At 38.3% G+C, this 16,005-nt stretch overlaps 1 protein-coding gene across 4 annotated transcripts in view; it reads right to left on the reverse strand.

Annotated features, from left to right (window-relative positions):
• SP1173 overlaps positions 1-16,005 on the reverse strand; it is a 432,536-nt gene that overhangs the window by 85,852 nt on the left and 330,679 nt on the right. For all 4 annotated transcript variants that reach the window (XM_067136906.2, XM_067136907.2, XM_067136908.2 and 1 more), the window contains 2 exons: positions 13,419-13,840; positions 129-295 (listed from right to left, as the gene is read on the reverse strand). In XM_067136906.2, coding sequence (XP_066993007.2) covers positions 129-295; positions 13,419-13,840 — 589 coding nt within the window. The remainder of the gene's footprint in view (positions 1-128; positions 296-13,418; positions 13,841-16,005) is intronic.

A 16,005-nucleotide genomic window follows, 5' to 3' on the forward strand; every position in this document is an offset into this window, starting at 1 on the left:
CAGTATATGTATAGCCTACTTTAATGCTCTCACAATTTTTCTCTTTAAAATATAAAGTAGAGTAAAATTAAAATCTATAAATATAATTTCTGTCATGCAATGAAGTGACTACAATAATCCAGCCTTACCTATATACCTGATGATATAGAAGGTAAAAGCAGTTATAAGAAGATTGGAATGTCCACAGTAGTAAACAAACTTTTCTGCATTCCAGAGAAAAAGAATGGCAGGAAGAGATCCCAGGAGTACTGACAAGCCAATGTAGAGTTCAGTTGAGTGCATCGTGACAACATGCCTGAAATAGATCAAAATCTAAATGTAATTCATGACAACTGAAATTAGCGGCAGGAGCAGCAATATTAACTATGAAAATGACTAAAATAGAAGGAAAGAATGGCTTGCTGATACAAGGATATAATATTGGCATAGTCCGTCTGTAAGGTTAGCAGAATATCCAAGCTTAATTTGGGACTAGTCTGAGGTTTAAACCACATGTCCTTTCTTCCTTCTTATGGAAAATCTCAACTAAAGTCAGTGCAATATAAGCCCGAGGTATTTGGGTTTGAAACCGAGAGGCTAGATTACTATCCAAGCATAGCTATACCATTTCTCTCCCTAATATGGGTAGTGACTGGTCAACTGATCTATCTATATATCTATCTAGTTATTGCTGACATCAGACAGTCAAATTTCTCTATATCTGCAGAGAGTACCATACACTTCATATTAACTAACAAAATCAGAATAGTCTAGCAATGGGTGCCATTTTGCCCCAGTTCAGCAATTAATAGAAGAAATATTACCTGTAAATTCCTTGCAAGTGCACTTTTCTCAGAAACAATTATACCTGTAGATATAATGTTTGTTGTGTGTATCCACAGGGATTTTATCTACATGGGAGATGAATTATATTTTCATAAATAATTAAAATTATGTTTGATAAAACATTAAATGAGAGGGACATACAATACCATGTGTTCTTTCTTTCTTTCTTTCTTTCTTTCTTTCTTTCTTTGAGTGGCTATACCTTCCAATTGGACAAAAGCAATAACTGCACCTATCTATAAGCAAGGAAATAAAAAGGACTGCAGCAACTATTGAGATATTTCATTGATCAGTATACCGGGCAAGGTGTTCACAGACATTTTGGAAAGGAGAGTGTTATCAGTGGTGGACAGTAAGCTGAATGAACACCAGAGTGGTTTCAGACCACAGAGGGACTATCAGGACTAGATTTTCAGTATGCATCAAGTAAATGCAGAATACTACGAGAGGAACAGACTGTTATGTATATGTTTCATAGATTTAAAGAATGCGTATAAGAGAGTACCAAGGGAAAGGATGTTAGCTGTACTGGGGGATTATGGGAAGCCTGAAATCCAATATTTTGCAGCTTGAAAAAAGAGGTGCAGTGAGTATGATATGAAAATTAGTATTTCCAAGACCAAAGTGATTTATTTATTTATTTATTTATTTATTTATTTATTTATTTATTTATTTATTTATTTATTTATTTATTTATTTATTTATTTATTTATTTATTTATTTAATTGTATGGTGATTATAACTACAAATTTATAAGTCCAGGTCCAAGTGTTTCAGCCACTCTACACCACTTTCTGAAAGATGAAACAGGTTGCTGGGGCTTCTGGAGTAGGCATGAAGAGGGCAGCGCAGGATGACATGGTCCATGGTCTGCTCCTTTTCATTGCATTCGCACATTGGAGAATCCATCCAACCCCACTTATGGCGTAAGAAATTGCAGCGTCCATGTCCAGTTCTCAGTCTGTTGAGGCGACAACATAGTTTTCTTGGGAGGTCGAATCCCTTCATTTTCAGGGTTTGATTTAGGTCATGAGCATTTGTTCCAGATGTTGAAATTGACCACTCATCCCACCAGCTATCGTTTAGATTAAAATTCCCTCAAGAATCAGCCAGCGAGTATACTTGCTGGTCTCCTAGATCGAAGTCATCGTGGCGATGGGTAACAAAATTCCTGGTGAACTGGTAATGAGGGAGATGAACGACCAAAGTGATGTCAGTAAGGAAGAAACCTAAGAAGACTGAATGTCAGGAAGGAAATATAAAATTGGAACAAGTGGATCATTTCAAGTACTTAGGATATGTATTCTCCCAGGATTTTAGTGAAGTAAGTGAAAGTGAATCAAGGTACAGCAAAACTAAAGCAGTGAGCTCGCAGTTGTGATCCACAGTATTCTGTAAGAAAGAAGCGAGTTCTCAGAGTAAACTGTCTTTACATTGGTCTGTTTCCGGATGGACTTTGCTGTACATAAGTGAAAGCTAGGTGGACTCAGGATATCTAATTCATGTTGGAAGTAATAGAAATGAAAGTGGTGAGAATGACTGCTGGTACAAACAAGTGGGAACAATGGCTGGAGGGTGCTCAGAATGAGGGAATAAAGGCTACGTAAACTCGATGGATAAAACCGAACATATAAACTGGCTTCAGTGGTGGGGTCTTGTGAAGTGAATGGAGGAAGATAAATTACCTAGGACCAGGCGAGTTGGCCGTGTGGTTAGGGGCGCGCGGCCGTGAGCTTGCATCCGGGAGACAGTGGGTTCGAATCCCACTGTCGGCAGCCCTGAAGATAGTTTTCCATGGTTCCCCATTTTCACACCAGGCAAATGCTGGGGTCACCATAAGACCTATCTGTATCAAGATGTATGTATGTATGTATGTATGTATGTATGTATGTATGTATGTATGTATGTATGTATGCATGCATGTATGTATATATCAAATACTGCCACTACTCCACAATTGTGTGGCAAAAATCAATCATCAATGTTCTTCATTTAGGGTTGTCAATTAGGTAGCAGATTCCTTATCAGTTGTTTACCTAATCTTTTATTAAATGATTTCAAAGAAGTCAGAAATTTATGAAATACATATATCCCTAATTCTTCTTCCTAGAAATGGTTATTTGCCACAGTTTGTCTTCTTGAATTCAAAATTTATCTTCATATTATCATATTTCCTATCTTTAAAAAGTCCATTCAAGCATATTTGTCTACTCGTATCATTCCAAGTAACGTCTCCATTTGACAGCTCAGAATATACTACTTAGTCGAGCAGCTTGTCTCCTCTCTCCCAAGTCTTCACAGCCCAAAGTTTGCCAAATTTTTGTAACACTACTCTTGTCAGAAATCACCCAGAACAAATCATGCTGCTTTTCTTTGGATCACTTCCAGTTCTCGAATCAAGTAATCCTGGTGAGGGTCCCATACACTAAGTATCATACTTTAACAGGGGTCTTACTGGTGATTTTTATGCCCTCTCCTTTACATCCTTACTAAAACCCCTAATTACTCTCATAACTATATGAAGATATCTTTACCTTCATTTAGAACCTCGTTAATGTGATTACACAAATGAAGATCTTTCCTTATATTAACACCTAGGTACTTACAATAATATCCATGAGGCATTTTCACCACATCAACACAGTAATTAAAACTAACAGGTTTTTCCAGTTGGTGAAACTTTTATTTAATTATATATATATCGTGAAACCTGTCTGAACGACCACATTCCCTTAGCGATCACCTCAATAAACGGCTACTTTTTTGTGGAACTGATTAATTTTTCTGTAAAGCCTATGTTAATATCCCCTTCTTTAAGAGGTCATTTCACATCTCTGACAGCGGCCAGACACACTTCACAAAATGACCTGAATGAAACAGTGGGTCATAACCACTCCAAATACTTTGTTCATCCCTGGGACAATCTCACAGTAATGAATTCAATCTTTTTCGCATCTGGCCATCCAAACAGTAGGTACTGTAGTTTCTCTTTTCTGGGGTACAATAAAAACTTTCCTTTGTCCTCATTCTCTCTTCTCCACAGACTATCAGTAAACAAAGTTGTAAATTACCTGCAGCTATGAATGGAGCAGCATGATTTAAAAGTCGAATATACAGAGTACATGACCTTACCAGCATAGACAGCTTTCTGTCATTTTTTTTTTTTTTTTTTTCAGCGATTGATGCCATTTCATGTTGACTGCGAAATTAGTCATGTGTGATACAGTCATGCAATGTCAGGCCAGGTGTCCACCTGAACATTTCCATGATGGGAAGTTCCACTTCTTTTGAAAACCAGCATTCAACACCATGTATGACTACTAGGCAGACTACAAGGCAGTATATTTTTTACTTGAGTCAGTCTGGAATCTTCTTGTCACAGAGTACAACAGTCACAGAACACCATTTAAGCCACACATCTGCACTGAAGTAATCATCAGCAGTAATTGTTAAGTCCAGGTATTTAAAAGTCCTTGTTGTGGGGTAGGTCAACAACGATTTTGATGTCCTGGTATCCAAATCATTTGCAAGGCAATTGTTCCAGGCTTGGACTTGATTCAGAAGATCAGTTTTATTGTTGGAGGCCAATAGCACAACATCAGCATAGAGTCCAAGGTGCATTTTTCTGGAGTTCTCTTGTGACATATCCATTATTGTGATAAAGAGTAGATGCAAGAGAGCATATCTCTGATGAACTCCCACAGAAACTCTAAAAATCACCTGGTAATCCAGCAGTTGATTTGATTCATTCTGTTAGCTCTTCAGATACCGGTACTTTATTCACAGAGGGCAAACCAAATCAGTTTGTGTGGTATTCAGTTAAAAGCCTTTTGTAGCTCAACAAAAATGAAGTGTAGGTGCTGTGGCTTCTCATGATGCTTTTTGATAAGCAAGGGAGAAACATGGAGAGCATCTATTGTTCCACAACATTTCACGAATCTGCACTGGTTCACTGGTTGGGGGGGGGTGACTGACAATTTGTTGGATCTTTTTATCGATGATATGTTCAAAGATCTTCATTGTGTGTGATAGAAGGAGTACTAAGCAATAGTTACAACATACAGCTGGACTTCCTTTCTGCTTCCAAATTGGAGCTGTGGTTCTGCATGCCCACTTGGCTGGAATCCTTCTCTCTCCAATGATCTTGTTAAAGAAACCTGTCGGGCCGATGACCTTCGATGTTAGGCCCCTTAAAACAACAAGCAAGAAACCTGTCAGCCATCGAGGTGAATCCTGGTGCTTTGATTTCACAAATCTGCAGTTGCCTCTCCTGTTTCATCTTACCCAGTTCTTCAATGATCTCAGCCACAGCAATCAGCATTCCAGGGTCTTTTACAGGTGTGGACTCTGGTATTGGAGCATACGGAAATTCCCCATTGCTGATTTCCACAAAGCTTCTCACTGCTGATTTCCTTGACGTATCACAGCCATCATTCTGTTACCTTCTTTCTATTGGTGACAAGTTTACCTTCTTCATTGTTGATTCCATAAAAATTTATGTGTCAACTGTCTGTCTGTTGACACTGCTTAGCAAGTTGGTAGATTTCTCGCTCAATGGCTGGTGTGTTGATTTTATCACAGACTTCACTGGAGTGAGATGTTTTTGCACCTGCAACTGCCTTCTTTCTTCCACTCCTAGTATTATGATAAGCATTCCAGTTTTCAGCTATCTTAGAAGCAAAGAACTTTTGATATAGTTGCTTTTTAATCTGCATCACATTATTCACCTCTTCTGTCCATAGCCATGACTGATGATTGATTTTACATTTTCCAGATTTTGTAATGCCAAACGTTTCATGTAGGCTGCAATGACACATTCGTTCTGAGCACTCTATATAGTGGAAGAGTGATGGCTGAAAAGCATCTTTCTTATCATCTTTTATCTTCTACGTACAGCCAGTTTGTGCAGCATAACATGTGAATATGTCAATCTTTTATAAACATGTAGACCGACCAATTCTGATCTGCATTTAGGGCAGTCGCCCAGGTGGCAGATTCCCTGTCTGTTGTTTTCCTAGTCTTTTCTTAAATTATTTCAATGAAATTGGAAATTTATTGAACATCTGCCTTCATTTAATGGTCATCAAATTTCTCTATTTTGTCTAGAGTGTCACCAAATTTAATACCAATAATGATCACAACACTATTGTTTGTCTGTCTTTGGGCTACCATTATAAATTATTTTATATCCCTCACTGATGTCCTGTGATTTTGCACCACTTTCGTGTGGTCTTCCAGTCACCGAACCAATATCAAGTGAGGCAAATTTTGTACCTCGTGCTTGCTTGTTTAGCCAGCACTGCCCTGAAAATTCCTGTAACTCTTGCACACTGCTTGAGTCAATTGGGCATGGTCAAACAAGTTGTCTAAGGGGAACGCACAAGCCTTTTCCAGTTCCCCATATTTTGACATTGAGCCATAAAGATGTGACAAAAGTATATCAGGCAATGTGTCACTAATCCACAATTTTAAGCAGTGGGCCTAGTCCTTGATGAGCCAACATCCAACTACAGGATAGCTGGTTGCCTGTTAGTCTGCTGGAGGCATTTCATTTCCCTCCAGCCACCTATATCTGGGGCACCACCTATCTGCCACCTGGGAATGCATCCTCTATGGGTTACAGCCCTGCCCATAGACTAAGCTGGAACTTGATTTGCTGAAATGCCTCATGAGGGCTATGTGCATTGCTCAGTTATACAAACAACTCTAAGTCATAAACGTAAACTCTAGTCAAATGTATAGTGTTCGTGTTTCCATGAATATATATTGTAGTTATTCACTTAAATCGTGATTATGATGATTGCTCTAATCCACATCACTTATTTACATTTAATTTTAGTTTCATACCTTTTTTATCTTATGCTTTAACATCTCTTTAGAGTCGCCTTCCGCGACCCTGCTCCTTCAGTGATTCATTTCAGACTGTAGCACAAGTTGCTGGTTCAATATGTCTACCCTCTGTTCGAGGTCTTCCTGTCAACGTCATTGTGACACCACCGGCAACGCAGTGTTATTTACTTTTTCTATCATTTACTATTGAGTTTTTGTTCTTTTAAGGCTTACACAAGATTTTTCCCATTATTTATTTATTATTCGTCTGTAATTTAAAATTAGTTTCTTTCAGTGTTACGTTTTACTGTGTTAATCATTGCACATTACTCTCCATGTATGGACTGCACCTGACCTGAGCAGGACAACTCGGGCTGATTCAGCCCTCGCCCACACGATTGAGCAACACACTTTTACTCAGTGATGGCCAAACTTCGCTTTCTCCTGTGCAAGAGCCAGTCTACATAGCTCGGCCATGCGTCATGCAGCAGAATTCAAAATCTCTGTGAATATGCTTGCTGGACAGGCACCTTTTATAGTTTAAGTTAAAATGAATGTAAGACGTTCTCCGTAAAAACTTTGTGGTCACTAGTGACTAATTCTTTTGAATTGCTGAGTCTCAATTTGCTTGAATACTGTTCAATTTCCTTATGGCACTCTTGTAAGATTTAACGCAGTCTTAACTGCTTTTCAATTTCAAGACTTAGTCCTTCTATTCAATTGTTTCTTAATTGCCTTTCATGGCCTTTTGTAAAGTTTATCTATTCAATTGTTTCTTAATTGCCTTTCATTTGTAGAGTTTATCTATTCAATTGTTTCTTAATTGCCTTTCATGGATTTTTATAAAGTTTACCTGCAATTTCACTGCTCTTTTCATGTCGACTATTTATGATTGGTATATTCACTACTTTACCCTTTGCTTACAAGCTTTAAATTTAATAAAAGAATATTTTTTTGTAAATCTGTGGTTCCAACCCTCAAATTCCAAATTTTAGTGAACCTTCTCTCTTTCCCAAATGGTAGGGATTTAAACCCTTATCTTCGATTACCCCTCCATCCGCATGGCAATGGAGCAGTCCAAGATACAAACTTGTTTAAATGCTGCTTATATTTGGAGAGTATCACTGCAGTGAATGACAAAGTGCTGCCCTTTATGCACAGTAATATTTAGATTGCAGTATGTTCTGGATTGTAGAGAAAAGACTATGACAGCATGGTATGCTTCAAGTAACAACTCTTCCATTGACAACATGGCAAAGCGATCTGGAGGAAATAAATATATTGAATATAGTGTAAGAAGGTATATCTGCAGAACCTCATGTGAGTACTAGAGGTATAGTGCATTCGGAATAAATCTTAAAACCCAACAGAGATTTATGTATATTTTAAGTGAGGGGAGTTCATTCGCCACTCCATGTTGCATAATGTCAGCACATAAAAAGATATCTGCTGACACACTCAGTGTTTATCTGACAAAATTAAATAAAACTTAGCCCCAGAGCATCCAACAGAACTCTAAATTCCTTTGCCTTCTGGTAGAGTAAAGCAGAATGGCAAAACTGATGCACAAGGAGCCTAAGTGGTGCCAAATTAAAATGCCTACATCCAGCAGTTGAGGCCATAGATGATGATGATGATGATGATGATGATGATGATGACAATGATGATGATGATGATTATTATTATTATTATTATTATTATTATTATTATTATTATCATCATCATTATTATTATTATTATTATTATTATTATTATTATTATTATTATTAAACATAATCTACACTGGTACCCATTAAAATGCCATATAACGCATTGCCTGCAACCGGATGACTATGCATGTCGCAAGGCTTTCCATGAGTGGATCACTGAGCAGGTGAGTAGCACACACCTGAGCAAGAATGACATTGTTACTTAAATGTCACAAATTTATGTGGTATCTTGTATTGTTTTGGTTTTTCCAGGTTACGGCTCTAGGATCGTTGATTTAACCCATGGACTGTTTTTATGGAGGCTATTTTGTCATGAAAATTTTGCAGTAATGCCTGCAAACAGGGTTGACCTTGTGCAACTTTGTGCACCAACAACAGTCATCACACCGGCGATGTTAACAGGAGTGTGGAAGAGCATGATGGGAAGAGCAGCATTGTATGCAGAACAGGAATGGGGCTATTTTGAACAATTGTTGTGATGAACATAAATGCACCTGCCAGGCCTGGCAACCCAACCTACTGTGGAGTAGGTATCTGAAGCACCTGTAACCATATAAACATAAACTGACTGATACACCCAGGTGATTTTTCACTAACTCACTGAACATAAGGTTATGGTAACTACTGGCTCATCTGGGGACCTAAGTATTCGACTACAGTTTGAAAGCATTCTTGGAGACAAGCTTGACCAAGCCCATGTGTAGTTTATGGCACAGTTGACAGAAAACTGTGTAGAGCACTGTCATGGTTATTTGTAAAAGGATGGCATCACATCTGCCACTCTGTAATGAATGCCATTGAGTTGATGGTATTATAGAAATAGTAGTTGTGGTAGTTTTGGTTTCATTCCTGAAACCTTCTGGCATTCCAGTTTTGGTAGGTTGTTCATCTCTTGACAGATGTGCATAAATTATGAGCACATTTGGTGATCCTTAACCATGATTGTGTTTTGCCATTATCATATTGTCTAGAAGTTAAAAGAGGGCATCTTGAAATAGCAGAGGTGTGTGAGGTAGTTATACCTATATTGGGTCAAACATTTCCTACTGCTTGTTATCTAGGATTACTTTTGTTACTTTTCTAACTGCATTTTACCAATGATAGGTACTGGATAAGAAGATGGTATCTTGAAGTCTGTACTGAATCTTTTCACTTCCTTTCCATATCAAATTATATTTCTATATTTCTCAGAAATTCATATTGTTATTAATATTTTATGAGACTGATAGACTGATGGGCTGATAGAAAATTGATAACCCAGCAAAATTTATTTAATACTAGTGGAATTACTCATTCTTTGCGTGAGCATCTTCTGCCTGTCACAACATAAAGAAAACCACTTCAAGAGATATGAATGCTCCAAGTGGCATACAAATTAACTATTACAGTAGCCCGTGACCTATCAACTCATTCAAGCAACATAAAAAAGAATTATCATAGCAGTCTGTAAACTATTGTTCTGAAACACTTTCCAATTATTTTTTTTGTAACCTTATTTTTACCCCTCAGGGGTTGAAATTTTCATAAAGCTTTCTTTCCTATTACTTCTGTTAGAGCCCTGCGCAGATAAACAAAATAACATCCGCACCCACATTCGCATCTGTGAATGGTTATCTGCAGTTATTATAAATATTTACCTACAGTATATTACACCTAAGATATTGAAAAGGATAGATCTGTTAACATAATACAATAGGCCTGATAACTGGCACCAGACCCCTTACAGTCACAGGTTTATGAGGGATTTTGTCTTGCAACAACTACTGATGTATTGACATTTGTTCTTTCTTCCACTAATTGCGGGCAGAAGCCAGTTAGGCTTAGGTCAGATTTACGGTTTTATGGTCGCAAGGCTCTTTGTATATCACCATTCTTCCATACCAATGTCAAGGGTCGCCTAACTACAAGCAAAAGTAAGAGTATACCTGAGTGAAAATCATTTAGACATTATCAGCAAAATTATCTGCACTGGCATACAGTTTGTAAGTAATGAATTTTGAGTAATTTTGAGGTGCTTTGATATGACTGATGATGCCCCACATGGAGGGCGAAACATGTCTCCATTTTAACGATGTTTAACTAAAAATGTTAACATCCAGTAATGTATTGAATAGGTTGGAGTCCAATAAATTCTTTTATATTATTATTATTATTATACAGTTTGTATCCGCCAAGACACTAACTTCGTGGATGGTCTAGGAGGAACCTCAGTATCAAATTTCACTTTTCATCAGTATAGTGGTATCTGAGATTCTGTGATGAGCAAGTGCTTAAGCAAGTGGTATTTCACACAATACAGATGATATACAGTACAAGGGTTGGGGCATAATCAAGGCAACTATTTTTTCACATAAATGTGTGATCTACGAGACAAATGGAAATGTACAGATGGGAGTGGATAGTGTAAGGTGGTGTGGAATGTATGAATAATGTCCAGCAGGTTTACCAGGCATAGGATATGAAATGAGGAAACTCTCAGCCATGAGGGCTTGTGCTACATGCTCAGAGAGTAGAGTAAACTTTATGGTAAACCCTCAAGATTGTCCACAACACACTGCAATGATGCTGGAGATGTTGGACACCAGCAAGCTGACTCTCATGTTCCAGAGTATTGGCAAGGTCCTCTCATCTTCCAAACATCTCCCGTGTAATGGTTCATTCACTTTTGGGATCAGGTTGAAATTGGACAGAGACAGGTACGGGGAGTATGGCGGGTATTCCAGTACTTCCCCTCCCCGGCGCTGAAGCTGTCTCCATACAGCCTCTGACGTGTGCAGTCTGGTGCTGTCATGGAGAAGGCAGACATTGTAGACATGATATGGGATTTTGGGCTTATGCCGTGTCAAGAAAACAAGGTGAAACTCTTTACGTTTTGCAGAGAACTTTGCTCTGTCTTCAGAAGAAAATCTTAGCTGTTCCCGAAGAAGTGTTCTACAATAATGAGGGTTTGAATTTAAGAATATTTTACCGTTGGAGAATTGTTGTGCTACGCTCATTCATCACCAGGTAGCACAGCGCTCCAAGCGGGAGCTGACGACAACAATATGACATTAACACACAGCTTGGAATGAACCAACTGGTGATGACGAATGTACGAATTTGGAAACCACTGAAACGAAATAACAATATAGAAAGGCCAGGGGAGAGAACTACCTACGTAAATCCTCAATGGCCAGCAACCACGTATTACCTAATTGATAGCCAGTGTCCTTGTTGAAATAGGACTTTTACATATTTCCACAGCTTCCCTTATAATCCTGGACCTGTAGTGTCTAGTGTGGGTGAGAGCTCGAACACCTTGGAACACGACATCATGACTCAACGATAGGGCGTGCTCAGCTATTGCCGAGTTGTCTGGCTGGTTGAGATGGACATTTCTTTGCTGTTCCTTGATGCGAATCCCAATGGACCAGCATGTTTGGCCAATGTATACCTTGCCGCAAGTACAGGCAATTTTGTATACCCCAGGGTGCAATAGTGGGGACAATTTGTCTTTGCTTTTACCTAAACTGTGAGCAATTTTAGTGACGGTGCCAAACACGGTTTTTATATTATGCTTGCAAATTACCTTGGCAATTCTGTCTGTGGTGTTGTGAATGTAAGACAGGTAGGCAGTTCCCTTCACTTCTTCTTTCTGTGAGCTTTGATTAGTTGTCCCTCTGGGATGCAGGGCTCTGTGAATCTGTACGTTGTTGTAACCATTACCCTAAAATGTGACTTTGAGTGTGTCCATCTCCTCTTGGATACTGGATGGCTCACAAATTCGGGATTTTCTTCTGAAGACATGGAGCAAAGTTCTCTGCAAAACATGAGTTTCACCTTGTTTTCTTGATGCGGCATAAGCCCAAAATCCCATATCATGTGTACAAGTAGGGGCCGTGAAAGCATCAATGTTAACAAAGATGACATTGTTGAGAAGATCCGGGTGTTTGTTTCTAATGGCAGACCCTAACTGTCTCTGCAGGAAGACTCTGTGCTACGTTGCTGTCATTGGTGTGCCATGTGGAATGAAGTGACATGCAATCACGCCTCTGATATTGTAAACCATAATGACCATCAGCTTCACGGGGGAAGGGTTTTGCTGGAACTTCAGTCTTCGTGGTAATCCTGCGTGTTGCCATTCTGCAGACTGAACTCTGGTTTATACGCCCTGGCCTAAAATTCATCCACGGACACTATTCTCTCCAGCATTTGCTCGCCTTCTTGCCGGTAGCGTACCAAGTAGTCAGAGCATATTGCATACCTTGTCCACTTTTGCACATCAGTGAGTGCATGTGGCACCCACTGTGAAGCAATTTCACGCAGATGAAATTCTTCCCATACAATTATGTGGATGGTTCATTTTTCAGTGCCTGTTTTAACTTGTAATTGAAATAGTGCCCATCTTCTGTCTACGTCCATGCACTGGGAGATAACTGCGCGTGACACATCAGTCTAGACACTAACAGCACTTTCAGATCACTGCATGTTGCTGCTTGTTTCACGTTCATACTGTAACAATGCTGCCCATCTTGCAACAGTTTGGTACAGAAGGCCATTATTCCCCACAGTTTCCACAAGCTCTCCATGACATTCTTTGGCATTGTAACCATGGAAAATGGTCAGTTTGTTGTATACATGCCGTTCTTGCCTTGTCACATCCATTCTGCACAGAGCCTGACTCACTACCACACTCCCATCGCCCTGTGCATAGCACCTCTTCAATGTACTGCCATCTCGTGTTGTGTCCATGTACTATGGGTGTCATGCTTTCTAGGACATATGACCATTGTATGGTAGCTCCATGCAAATATCAGAGAAAATAAGCTGCCAAGATATATACTCCAATTAGGGTAATTAATAATTAAACCTAAACATTTGGAAAGGCTGCATTTTGCATCTGTAGAGGCCACATGTTTGAGATGCCTTGAGTACAGTATACTATGTGAATATATTTTTGAACACACCGTATGTGCTATATATTACCCTTCCTTTGATGTCTTTTCAGTTCTGTTTACCAAGTAATATTTTAATTTGACAATGAACTATCCTACTTTTCATGTTATTGGTACTTACCATGGTAAGTAGTTGTCAAGTGCACTCCAAAAAGCACCCAGCAAGACAAGGATAAAGCTGAAGGCAATAAGTTCACCAACATTTCTCTTCAGTCCTCCAAAAGGCATCACTCTGGCATGTCTCGTCCACCACTCGGGTCGACAGAGTGGCATCGAGTGAGAGAAGAGAAGAATAATGGCAGATATAGTCATCAAAATGAAGCATACAGTAAATGATAGCCAGTAAAATGGAGCATCTGCAAGGATTACTGCAGTATGTAAGTATCCCATGATAGGAGCAAATGCAGCATATCCCAGAGTTGCCCACAGCAGCTCACGACCAACATCACCCCGTCCAAGGTTTGTTTCTCGAGTTGCTATGACAATGGCAGCATCGAGGAGCCCCAGTGCAGTGGTGAAAAACATGTCAGCCACAGACCGAATCTTAAAAAATAAAAAGAATAAAAAAGTAAAAACCATTTTAGTAATGCAATACGTATTATTAGACTGAATTCACCTCAATTACTGTCATTTGAAACTTAACTGTGAAATCAAACATGACTTTACTGTTGTAGAATATTAAACATTAGTAAGTTATTGTTGTGATATTTCTCAAGTACTCTGTTTACAAAAATCTACATGGTACAGCATAGGTCAGTTAACTACAGCACATTATTGCACATTACTGCAAATAATTGTCAGTCAAATTTAAGCTAATTAAGTAATGGCAGAACCTATTTAAAAAGTAGCAACAGGACTGGCTTGTTAGGATCAAGTGACAAGCTGGCTTCATTTGTGCAATCATCAGCATGAGAAGCTTACAGTATGAATAGAAAATTGTCCACAGAACACCATGTGTTTATTTTACAGAAGTGGTGACAACTTGGTCAAAATTATGAAGATGTAAGACAACCTCCTTTGAAAAGTTCCCACATACTCAACCACCACATAGGCAAGCTATCTACAAATTAAATCAAAGGTTCAAGGAGTCAGATTCTATAGCTGAATTACCATGCAGTGTCTGCCCAAAATCAGTAACTACAGAAGAAAATCTGTTGGTTGTAGCACAAGTATTCATTGAATTGCCCAAGAAATCAGCAAAAAAAGAGCTTCTAAAGAACTACACCTTTCTGATAGAAGTGTAAAGAGAATGTTACTGAAGCCATATAAACCTACACTGCTACAAGCCTTCAATGAAGGTGCATTCTGTTAGTGGTATGTGATCCAAAGTGAAAGTGATGCTAACTTTAACAAAAATAGTTTTGTGTCTCATGGAGCATGTGAAGAATTGCATGTATTGGGCCTCTGAAAATCCACAGTTTGTAATCAATGGAGGAATTAAATGTTCTTGGAGTTATGATTTGGGCAGGTAATATGCAGTGAAGGAATGACAGATTCTTATTTTTTCAAGGGGACCATGACTGCAAACAGGTACCTTCAAGTCAAGTCAAGTCAAGTCAAGTCAAGTCAAGTCAAATCAAAATCTCTTTATTTGCAAATGAGGTGTCTACCTCGGTGGCAAATGGTACACTAAAATATATTATTGTCAAGCACTAAATTTTAAATTAACAAGAAAAGAAGAAAATTTTCCTAGAATACAATATTATACAATTTTTTCTATTAAACACACAGCTCATCCTTAATAAATTTATATTGTTTACAAAATTCTACTTATAATATCTCCTTTACTTACAAACATAGTAAACTCATATACAGTATGTGTATATATTAATATTAAGAGAAGTTATGATAGTATTTGAAGAACCCTCGGGGTCAATGACCTTAGATGTTAGGCCCCTTTAAACAACAAGCATCATCATCATCATCATCATCATCATCATCATCATCAAGTATTTGAAGAAATATGAAACAACCTTATTTGCCAGTAAGATGGTGCTCCACCGCACTATGGATTAAATGTCTCTGAATTTTTTAATGAGCATTTTGAAGAGTGGACAGGAAGTTGCGGTAACATTGATCGGGTGAGATCACCAGACCTTATGACCTGCAATTTTTTAATGTGGGGATTATGGAAGGACAAAGGTTTTGCTACAAGCCATTAAACATTCAGTATTTATGGGATTTGATTGAACATGAATTTGAAAACATATTTGGTAATAACGGGGACTAGTGTGACAAGATAATATGTAAATCAGCATTTGAATGATGTCTTAATTGTTTAGATAACAGTGGAGGCCACTTTTGAACAATTTCTATAAGACAACAACTGTTATTGTATAAACCATTAATGCTATACTACTGTATGCATTTTATATTAACTGACTTATGCTGCACCCTGAATATAAACAGTGAAGTTTGAATCTGTACATAAGAAAATTCATCAAGTGACTGAAGATCTGCAGACTGCTAATCTTATGGTTTTTACAAAAAATATCCTTACATCATTTATGAATATATGTCAATTTTTCTAATAGTCACTATCAATTTCTGTGTACATGAAGCACACGTGAGTAATATGCTGTATCCGAACATTGTGACATTCCTTACTAGAGTTACAGAAGTCAGTGAAACAATCTATTTCAGTTCATTGTCTGTAAAATTCCCACCATATAATAAATACCCTTAAACACACTAAATGGAAATTATCT

The sequence above is a fragment of the Anabrus simplex genome, chromosome 1, assembly GCF_040414725.1.
Source record: "Anabrus simplex isolate iqAnaSimp1 chromosome 1, ASM4041472v1, whole genome shotgun sequence".
In the NCBI taxonomy this organism is placed as follows: Eukaryota; Metazoa; Arthropoda; class Insecta; order Orthoptera; family Tettigoniidae; genus Anabrus; species Anabrus simplex.